The following is a 12100-nucleotide window of genomic DNA, read 5'->3' on the forward strand; positions in this document are numbered from 1 at the left end:
TTAGTTAGAACGGCGTTTTTCTCGAAACGACTTTTTTCAACTGGTGGGCACTCTAGCTCAAAAAGTTATCGACCAATAGTTATGAAATTTTTGGGAAGTGTTCTTTATTCAATTATAATTTATATGAACCTAATTGTTGGCAGGCAATGGCAAACTTCCGAATGTATTTATGCCATGAAAAAGCTCCTCATAAAAATATCTGCCGTTCGGAGTCGGCTTGAAACTGTAGGTCCCTCCATTTGTGGAACAACATCAAGACGCACACCATAAATAGGAGGAGGAGCTCGGCCAAACTCCCAAAAAAGGGTGTACGCGCCAATTATATATATATATAATTCTTGGATTATACTATCATTAAAAATATTTTTTTTAAGCAAAATAGATGAAAAAATATGGTATAAAAAAATGACATTGTGTTCAAGCGCCTCAAAAACATGCAATTTTTAATATTATTTTATCAAAATTAGGTTCATATTCTTAGGAAACATGCTGTGAATGAAAAAAAAAGTTGTTAAGTTACAGAGAAAAATTACAACTTCAGGAATGCCCACCAGCCAGATACTCGGATGGCGATCGTCCATAAACAGCATTCTAACGCCACTATTTCCGGCATAAAGAGCTTGAAAAAATTTAAAAGTGTACTTAAAAATATGAATAAAATACCATCTGCGTTTAATCAGAAATTATTCCTTCCTTGTTAAGAAAGTTCACGAAAAACACAACAATTTCGGCCTCCTAAACCGGTTTCTCCCTTAAACCATGCGTCATTAAAAGTGGTGCAGGAAAATGTTCATATGCAAGTGAAATCATAGACTTTATGTAGAAATGCTAATATTAAGTTTATAATTTTCCCATTATTTTTGCTGTAAAGAGGGTTTCAAAGCTATCTAAATTTTCGAAAAATTGTTTTAAAAACTTATACTCTTTCCGTGATAATAATATCGATATTAACCGAAAAAATTACTCAGCGGGGCGTATGAGTTACGGACACCAATTATGCAATTTCCACCTCCTTAAGTTGTGCTTTAAAAATATTAAGAATTTATTATAATAGAAACCGGTTTAAATCAGGTTACTGCGCAAATTATTATCAACGATTTTCAAACTACTTCAGGCCCGTTACACCGTTAACCGCCACAATTTATGCCTTATCTGCATCCGACTACAAATATGTGTGCCTAATACCCATACAAACATACATGCATACATGCAAACATGATGGTACACTAATGCAGAGAAGCACTCATAGTTAATATTTGCAGATTTTGTGATTAGAGCAATGTAAGTGTCCTATGCAGGCGGACTGCCAGCGAAATCGCTACAGTTAAAGGATAATTAAAGGATTGCACAGAGTTTGCCGCATACACACATATTTGTGTGCAAATCTACTACTCGTAGAGTACTCATATAAGCACGAACACACTCACAGACACATACACGTGCATACAAATGTAACAAGATAAACACATTGCAAGCAGAGTTGTGCCTCAGAAGAAGACCGAACAATGGACGCTGAAAATTGCGAGATTAGTGTGTGTTTGACGGTGGTGAAATTACAAAAATGAAAAATCTTCTGCACTCGTACGCCAACCGTGATGCCCAGAAATACAATAAGCTGTATAGGATGTTAAAGGATTCGAGTTAAATTCTTTGAAAGAAAATGCCTATAAGAAAATTCCAACGACTCGAAAAGTATTTGTGGATATGAGTACATGAATGTGTGTGTATGAGTGCGAATATTTTTTGGAAGATTTTAATCAAACAAGTTCGCAACATTGATGCTGCAGCGCTGCAGTAAAGGGAGACGAGGGGGAACTGCAGAGTAAAGCATATTGTGGCAGCAACAACAATACAAATTTAATATGTGTGCTTCAAGAAGACAAAACAAAACAACAATAACAAAAACAGAAATGAAAAACAAAATAAATCTGCAACTAAAACTGAACTGAACTAAGATTACTTTTACATATGTATATATATTTACATACATATGCACATATGAATATACGAGCACAACTACATATATATACATATATATATATATATATATCTATATATATATATACTTTTTACATACACATGTATATATATACATTTATAGTACACGAGCATATGTGAAGATGCATACCTACATACATATGCATATGTATTTATTTCATCAGTATGTTTGCTTTTATGTATGTATGTGTGTACATATGTAAGGATGTATCTACAATCGACTCGTATGTTGCAACGCATTGCAAGGACATCGAGTGAGAGTCCTAGTGACCCAGTAAGCCGCCAAATTGCAGCAGCAGCAGAGCAACAGCAGCAGTGCAACAACAATCTCGAACCTGAAGACCATGACAAAATGGGCAGCAATAACTACAAGAGTAACAACAATAATGAAATAGAAAAATCAGTAGTCCATTCCATTTTATTCCACTTCATTCCGTTGCATTTAACTGAATTCGTATTTTTTTTTTCAACATCATCTTTCCCATATCCCTCGCTCCATGGCTCACTCATTCCACTATTCGCTATTTGCTTGTTCGTTTGTTCTTTCGTGCATTCACTCGTTGTTATAAATTGCGCTGGTCATGCACGAGCCAAAAACAAACGAACGGCAGAAGGCTGCGGCCGCAACTGACGCATCCTACATCCGCCCAGTTCGGTTCAGTTCAGTTCAGTTCGGTTCACTTCGTTTCATTTCAACCAGCATTCCGCCACTTTTAGCTTTCAAATGCGACATCGATCAAGTCTTTCGGTTATACATACTTACTTTTCGCTCTTTCCCCTTTATATACACAAGTCTTCACTCAACGTCCGCATTCAACTTGCTTTACGATTCGCACGCCCTCTTCTACTCGCACAACTACTTAATTATACAAATTGCTATACGCATATACCCTCATATGTATGTAGACATATGCATTAACATATGTATAACAACGTGTAATTGCCTGATTTCACTTTTGCCATCAGCTGTGCTGCAGCTGCTCACTCCACTCATGCATCACCGTGCAAGCTGGGGAGTTGTTCTGCAATTATAGTGGCTAGAGCAGAGGCTGTGACAAGGCAGTGGCTCTAATAGGTCTTCCGCTGACAGATATCAGCGGCTTACTTGGTTCGAGGTCAAACTGCAAATAACAGACTGCATTTTTCAATTAAATGATTTTCAATTTGCCTATCAATTTATCAAAATTGTCGAGTTGATCCATGGTGAAGGTAATAAATGTTAAATAATTATAATATAGAGGGCTTATTAATCAGTTCTGAGAAAAAAGAGACAATAGTGTCTGGGGTGGCAGTGAGCAAAGGTAAAAAATTATGTTCTGGTATTTTGTCTCACCAGAAGAAGTTTTACCTGTAGACGTTGAAGGCAGGTACTCAGTAGTCCTAAGAAACTCGGAGCCTATTCAGTATGGATCACTGAGTATTTATGTCACCTTCAAGCGGATCTCCAACGCATTCAATACAACAAGTAATGATTAGTAGTAGTATTTAATTTGGAACCAAGACTTATTAAAATTGATTGGTAAATTACACTTTACGCTTAAATTTGGTTAAAAAACAAATAAAACTTTACGCTTAAGTTTATTAAAAATCACATTTAAGAAAATCACATTTAAAGCCAAATCGCCTTTACTCAATTCGGATGTTAACTCAACTCTGCTGTCTTTACAGAAAATGCTATATTAGCAGTGATAGCAGTATCATAAATGTAAACGTTGCTTGCCAGAAAATTTTAGGCACATCCACAACCGACACAAAAAGGAGTCATTTATAAAGTATTGCGTGGTGAAGTTTTGTACAGAAAGCTATCTGTTTTTATTTATAGAACAGAAATACTCCCAATATTCGAAAATAACAAATGCTGGAAAAGTAAACCAGAAACATGAAACTTGTAGGTGGCTGCCACTATATATAAAACTGCAGGCATCCCTGTTCTTAACAAGCCTGTAAAGCAAACAAAAAAATTAACTGTTTGAGTTAATCCTATGCCGATGCGATAACACCGAGGATATATATTTTAATCATAAAATGATAATCACATTTTGACATACATAACAGGTAATAAATAAAAAACTGACTCACGAAGTCGTTATAAATATTTCGACTTATTTTGAAGGACAATTTGTTTGTTTCTAATTTAACTTTAATAATATTTTTAGGAAAATATAATTCATTCTCCTCCATATGAATCCCAATTTCAAACTTCGTGTAAATATAAAAAAATTCAATGAATTTTTAATGACAATTTCACACTTTTTAATTAGAATTTGTACAACAATTTTGAGTATGAAATTTTGGTTTAACAAAGTGCTACTTTGAAATGGTTAAAAAATCGCGCAGATTTTTGATAATTTTTTTTTGGGCTACCTTCCTTATTTTCTCTATATGAACATATTTGATATTTATTGTTTAACAAAATTTTGCTTGTAACTTAACCTCCTCGTGTTTTATCAGCAAAATTTCCGATATTAATTGCTATTACGCGTATGGCACAAAAACGATATTAGAAGACACTATGTCCATTTGAGGAAGCTATTGTATAACAGACATACATATTATATATCCCTGAATGCATAGGTAATGCGCCTCGAAGAAGAAGATTTGATGCACGGGCTCTCATGGGCGATAAGGATTCGTTGAAAACACGATTCAGTACCCAAAAGCAGACAAATTAAGAGTGCACGCAACTATAACAGAAGGTCCAAGGCGGGCCTTTAATTGGACTACATAATTTTTTTTTATTTTTGAACAAACCAGCAAAGGAATGTAGAATCAATTAAGAAGATAAAAAATCTAAAATAAAATTAAAAAATTTAAAACAGTAGTAAACCTACTTTTAAATGTACCCCTTTGAAATCATAGAGCAAGGCGCATTCATTAAAGGTGGTAGCACTAGACCAACAACACTATTTTGTACGTATGATTGTCGAAGCAAGGCATTGGAAAAGTAGAAAACAAAAAATGAAATCCCCTTAATTCATTATGGGCTGACAGCCATATGGTCATGGCGAAAGAAAAAAAAAAAAACAAATCAGCTGATTTGCCGATACCACCTTTAATAGATTCGCCTTGTCATAAAGTGTTTGAGCTGTTTGAAATGACCTTCCACAATTGCGGTGATTTTAGGTAAAAAGTTAGACAATTTTTTGTAACAGAATGTTAGTGGAAAGAAAAAAAAATCACATTTGCAAAAAATTAAAAAAATAGTATTAGTAAAATTATAAAAAGTGGAACTTGATTTGTTCTCGAGGATGGTATGCTGTCTGAAATACATGAATTTACAAAAGAGGCGGCTCCTTCTGATCCAAAAACTCAAAAAATGAAGTCGAACCAATTTGAATAAAAGTATTTTTCTAAGGTGTGTACGTCTCAAAATATTATTTTTTCCTTTACGATGATATGTGGTATATATAGAAGTATACAATTGACCGCAATGCCTGCCGACGCGAGTTGTGTGAAGTATCGCTAAGCCAGGTGATAGCCGAATATGTGTTTGTCTTGTTATGACTGAAATTGTGTTCGGTACATATGCACGAAATTGATCACATAGAATGAAGAGAACTTTTGAAGAATCTGCTAGCAAAAGGGAAACTCAATAATTTACTTACATTGGATCGAGTCCTTGGAAGAAGTTGGTATAACGAAATAGCTTAAGAGATACGCCAAAGTTTGAATAACTCCATGCAATAATTGACGTAGACTTAAAAACAATTTTTTTTTTTATTTGCTTGCTTTGCTTAGTTGGCAAGAATACCCCAGGTACACTACAAGTAGCTCTTACGTCGTTAGACAATAAGTAATTTAATTTATAATGAGATGGAATGAGAGTGATATTGAAGGGTCGATGCCCTCAAAGTCATTTAGAAGAAATATATCTTAATATACATAGCATTTAAGGGTACAAATGCCTGTAAAATTTCGAAAAAAAAATTTTTTTTTCATAAAATGTTAATATAATCCTTTAAGAATATGTGAAAAAAAATTTTTAGAACGTAAATTTAAGTATTTCTTATATTATAGATCGTCAACCGTGACGACTCTATTCTTTCCGTTCGAGCTGGGAGAGGTATAGTTACGTTGCCGACTTTAGACGCGTTTTTCGCAAAACTATATTTTTCGAATCGGCGTACACGATAACTCGAAAAGTTATTGACCGATCTCCCTGAAATTTTGCACACATCTTTTTTATGATATAATATTATGTGTTATTGTATGTGAATTTGTGTATGTGAAAATTTTTCGAAAAAATAATTTTTTCGAAGCAAAAATAGTAGGAAAATTCGTCCCAAAATTCGTTTTTTTAAGCATTCTATTCCGCGATTTTTTTTTCCATTTTAATTCACCTAGAAATTATGACATTAATAAACAAACAGATTTTTGGTCTATATACAGGTCACTGACGCCGATGCCACAATGCCCGCCGATTGAGAAGCCCCGTTGCGACCTTCCTGGGAGAACTGAGTGTACATCCGCCATTTTAAATGAATAAAAAATGTTTATATTATAAAAAAAAAAAAAAAATTTCTATATTTTTTTAATGTATAAATAAACTGTATGCCAATTTTGAAAAAAATATATTGACTTCTTCATTTTAAATAATTTTAATGAAAATCAGGGAAAATATGGCCATTTACAGGTATCTGTCCCCTTAAAACTAGTGACTAACAAGCAGTGACCAATACGATTCGTTGGCAATTAACTACATAGATTTTGCAAGGTCTGTTGGTGTTTGACGGCTAAGCCGACGTTGGGTAGATTTTTCTTTATTTAGGAGCCTTCTCATCACCTGATTTGTGTGCGTCAATAGTCTGCTTATGTAACTTCGGCTAGTGCTATGTACTGTCTCGCCAATAGTATTGTATTATTTAAGACTAGACTCATTGTAGTTCGCTTAGATCACTTTTTGCAGCAGTGCCCTAAACCTTGATTCCATATTTCCAGATCGGGGCAATTGTCGTTCGATATATGAGTACTTTATTTTGCAGTGATTATTTGAACTGAGGTCAAAGCAGCCAGTATAATTTCTTGAAACAATTTTTAACTTCATTACGTTTTTTTCTTTATGTGCTCCTGCCAGTTTAATTTTGAGTCGATCGTAATGCCCAGATATTTTGCTTTGATGTCAGTGTGCACGTCGGAATTGTCAATCCTATTTGGTTCGGTGGTTGTCCTCCGGTTTGTGTAGTTTACTTGCATTGTCTTATCTGTGTTAATTTCGATGCTCCATTTTTTGAACCAGTTTAATGTCACATTTAACTCGTTTTGTAGATCTTGTTTTGCGAGTTTTGTACCTTTATGAGATACCATTAGGAATGTGTCATCTGCAAATGTTGCAATCATGCAAAACAGCATGTCTTTTGATTTCGGTACCGGCAGATCAGCCGTATATAAGAGATACAACAACGTTGGTCTTAAAACACTGCCTTGAGGAATGCCCGCGCTCATAGGTTGGATGTCTGAACATGCGTCATTGTGTTTAACGTAGAATTTCCTCTCTTGGATGTAACTCTTAAGAGGTGATTTCCTTCAAGATGGTTGTTGTTGATGTAGTAATTTGCTAGACCCTGCCAGTGCGGAATAGGCCACGATCATCATCGTCTAACTCATCTACCGGTATGCCCAGGAAATGGACTGTATCGACAGGTTGGGTCCAGAGGGAGAGGGGTGTTAGGTGAGTAGGTCTGCGTCGGATTATGAATGGGTGGTTAATGTCGTGCAGTGTGGCTTCACATGCTGAACATATATTGAGTACGTCGGGGATTAACCTACTACAATATCCAGAAAGTCAAGGAGCCAAAGTTACACGGGTCTCGCGAGGCAGCTGAAGCTCTTCGTTTGCAATAGGTGGTTGGCTTCCGATATCAGAATTTGGAGATCGGGAGTTTTTAAGGTAGTAAGGGTCTTCCACTGGATTTTTTTTAATGTATGTCTATATACTATCTGATCCAGTAGTTGTGTTTTGTCTTGAATCTCATCAATGAACTAGCCCTGTCTGTACCTGTGCACCGCTTTCAACATGGTCTTCGATATTGTTAAAATTTTTCACATGGACAAAATTTGTGCTGAAACCGGGGAAATTGGTGGCGAAATTCAAAAAACTTCCTAACAAAAGGAGACTGGGAAAGTCATCCTAGGTACCTAATAATATTAATAATAACAAATTCAGATTAGATAAAAATTAGATACCTAACTCGATGCGTTTCCTGGTAACTCTGTATACATAACTAAACATTTTCTAATCCATTTTGCATAAATGGAGTATAGTTGGAAAGGTTATTAATCAGACAGTATTTGGGTTTGATTATCTTCACAAGTATTCCCACAACATAGTTTTTTACAAAGCTCTAGCTTTAAGTTTTAAAAATTTTCGTTTCATATTACAATTTTTTTTCGACTAAACTATAATCATAAAAAATATTGGCAAATTCATTTTTAAATAAGATATTTTCCGAGATGTAGTCTCAAAGGCTTCAAAATTTGTGGTATTTTGAATTTATCGAATTTCACAGAAATAATGGTTCAAAAAAATTAAACTTTCTAAAGGATATGTTTTCAAATGTTTTCATCTACGCTTCCTGCAACAAATTGTTAGCAAAACATTCCATATTTTTCATTTAAATTGTAATGACTTTTTCCACTTTCATAATATTTTTGAAAAAGGATTAAAAATTTGACTAAGTCCATTTCCCTCAGTTTGAGCATGAATTTGTTAGTCCGTGTTGCAGAAGCTCGTTACATTTCATTTGAAATGGTTGTATGTTCGAGTATAGAAAAAGCATCGGCTTTATTTATGGAGCATAACTTCATTATTAATGTTGAGAATCCCCTGCGAAATAACATGTTTAACCTACAAAAAAACAAAAATGGAACGTCGTTTCCGATATATTTTTGTGCGCTGAACACGATTCCGAGCACCAAATGTTTCTACCTTAATATGATTTTAAGAGCTTTGGGGATGAAAGCCCAACTTTTCGAGCTTTTGCGTATTTCACCACATGCTTTTCTTAAATCTGGCATGATATACTGCAGGAAATATTCAAATTAAAGCTAGAATATTCCACTATAATATTCATATATGGAAGCGTCAAAAAGAATTTTGACTAAAATAGGGTTAAGCCGTTATTGTGAGATAAGCACATAAAAATTACTACACAGGGGTTTTTGAAAAATAAAAAATATATCGGAATCTGGCATTATTAAGAAAAAAAACAGAAACAAAACCATTTTCACCAGTTTAATCACTGCTTTGTAATTGAAATAGAATTTTTAGCAATAATTTTAGAAAAAACATTGGACCAATGATGGCAACACTCCTACATCTACACCAAACTCTCTCTCTCTGCAGATAGCAATTTCATTTTACCAAAATGAAAATGGGTAAAGAAATGAAAATGAAAGTGGAAATGAAATGAAATGAGCGGCCGCCGTAGCCTAATGGGTTAATGGGTCGTTGCCATTCGGAGGCGCACAGTTTCGAAACTCTAGGCACGAAACACTCATTAAATTTAAAAGTTAAGTCCTGTTAAAAACAAACCTTTTACCTTTCAAAGGCGGTGGACAACTGTAGGGTCTTACGTTCGTGAAAAACATCAAGACGCAAATTACATATAAGAGGAGGAGCTCGGCCAAATACCCAGCAAGGGCGTATATGTATATATAGCTACATAGAGATTGGCTGATTACAACTCTACTGTGCATTTTTCAAAATTTAAATCTATATTTATTTTTTAAATCTAACGCGACCTTTCCATCATTGCTTTATAATTGGAATGGAATTTTCAGCAATAACTCCTAAATTTACAGCAAACTCTCCCTCTCAACAGATGCTTTAAATTTTCAACAATCCAGTGCGGCTTTTTTGATCCCCAAAAGCGACAATTTTGTTTTACCAAAATTAAAATGAATCTCATCCAAAATTTTTTTCCATTTAACCCACAGTTGAGGCAACAAGCCCCCACTTCGAAGATAAGTTTGCAATTATCAGTGTGAAAATAATAAGTGACTTGTGACCTATGATTTGATGATGCATTTTGCCTTTCATTAGTAAAAATATGTAGTTGTGAGTATTTATGCTTTGCTCACTCTTTTACGATCTCAAATGCGAATATACATATATATATATAAAGGGTGATTAAATTTCAAGGGCCGATGTTGAATGTGAACCACACCTTGGGGAATTTGAAAGAAAAGGTATACGTCGATAAGCCAGCAACAATTCAAGTGCTAAAGGATGAGATAATTCGGCACATTAACGGCATAGAACCTCAATTATGCCTCAGCGTCATCGAAAATTTGGACCATCGGATGGAGGTGTGCCGCCGAGGCCGCAACGGTTATTTGGCCGATATTTTGTTCCATACGTAATTGAGCCATACCAATATTATCATAATAAAGAGAAATGACAATAATTTCCTAAAAAAATTGTATCTTATTCAAAATCAACACCGGCCCTTGAAACTTAGCCACCCTTTATATATAATTAGCGAGTACACGCTTTTTGGGTGCGTCTTGATGTTGTTCTACAAACGGAGGCACCTACAGTTTCAAGCCGACTCCGTACGGCAGATACTTTTTATGAGGAGCTTTTTTATGGCAGAAATGCACTCGGAGGTTTGCATGGCCTGCCGAGGGGCGACCGCTATTAGAAAAATCTGTTTCTTAATATTGATGTTTCACCGAGATGCGAATATTTATTGACAAAACACAAAGAGATTAACAATAATTTGTATTTGTTTGTATGTAATTACCCCGGCAGTGTTATTGGAAGCTGATGTTGGGCCGGTGGTGATGGCAGCACCTTGACTGGCCGCCGCCGCTGCTGCAGCCGCCACCTGTCGTATGCTGAGACAGTTGCATAGGGGTTTAGTGACGCCCAATGTGCACAAAGCATTGGACCACATCGTTTCACTTTTGCTAGCCACGTTTAAGCGATTAATGCACAGCTGCTTAGTTAGGTAGAATTTTTTTTAATTGGTTTTATTTTTATTTTATTCTATTTAGTGTAGACAGTTGCAGTTGCAGTTGCACTTACTTAGACGTTTAATATTTATTTTGTATTATTATTTTTATTTTTTTGCTCTGCTTTATAAACTATTTATTTAATAATATTCTTACTAATGGCTACGTTTTAGGTAGTTAACAATCTGAAGTAGTTGAGTTTAGCGCGCGCTCGGTTTTTTTGTATACTTAATTTGGTTATCTTCTTTAAATTCTGATTATTTTTAGTCTGGTTACATTTAGTTTTTCTTTAAAATCATGCCATTTATTTTTTGATTTTATTTAAAAATATATGTATTTTTACGTGTATATAAATATTATTAATTTTTGTTTTCGTTTTAGCTAAATTTTAATAGTGATGAACCCGCTTGTGCGAACAGCTTATGGTAAATATTTTCTCATTTATTTGTTTAATTTAATTTTTTGCTTTTTATTTTTGTAATTTAAAACAAATTTGATTGCCTTCAAATTTATTAAGTTTTGGTTGTTATTTTTTTTTGTTTTAGTTTTAACTGAGTTTTTGTTTTCACATACAAAATTAAGCAACCTGAAAATCTCCCAATCACAAATTCAGTTCTCTTAAATATTATTTGATTTAAAAACCACACTTAATTAAGTCTTTTGTTAGAAAAATGTTAACATTAGTTATACAAGTAACCATTAACGGAAAAAGCGTTTATCAAAAAAGATCGTCGTTACAAAATTCTTGCATTACAAAAGTTTTTAATATTTATTCGTTTTGCTGTTTTGTTTTGGTTTTTTTTTTCATTAAAAAGTTGTCATTTAAACAATATTATCATTTCACATGAAGTTATGCATAAATAAGTACGGAAGTGTTTTTGTTGTTTTTACTCCTTTTTATAATTAGATTATAATTATTTTCTGGTTTTCTATATATTGTTAAATTTCTTCTCAGTAAACAAAGTTATGCCAGTTCTTGTGCGCCGTAAATGCAGTTAAAATGCAACTGAAAGACAAGTGGAGTGTTAATGTGTAGTAAAAGGACTTCGAAGACAGTCCAATGAATGACAAATCACAATTTTTTTGACTAAATTCGGTTTTTTTATATAATATAAATAGAATTTTTGAATATACAAGGTTGGGTTAT

At 34.2% G+C, this 12100-nt stretch overlaps 1 protein-coding gene across 2 annotated transcripts in view; it reads right to left on the minus strand.

The window, feature by feature from the left end:
* LOC128866740 (uncharacterized) overlaps positions 1–12100 on the minus strand; it is a 78315-nt gene that overhangs the window by 12188 nt on the left and 54027 nt on the right. Inside the window, exon 1 of one of the 2 annotated variants that reach the window (XM_054107702.1) lies at positions 10743–11484. The exons of the other annotated variant lie outside the window; for it this stretch is intronic. Coding sequence (XP_053963677.1) covers positions 10743–10895 — 153 coding nt within the window. The 5' untranslated portion in view covers positions 10896–11484. Of the gene's footprint in view, positions 1–10742; positions 11485–12100 lie in introns of those variants that run through there. 2 annotated transcript variants of the gene reach the window in all.

This window comes from Anastrepha ludens, chromosome 6 (assembly GCF_028408465.1).
Source record: "Anastrepha ludens isolate Willacy chromosome 6, idAnaLude1.1, whole genome shotgun sequence".
Taxonomy (NCBI): domain Eukaryota; kingdom Metazoa; phylum Arthropoda; class Insecta; order Diptera; family Tephritidae; genus Anastrepha; species Anastrepha ludens.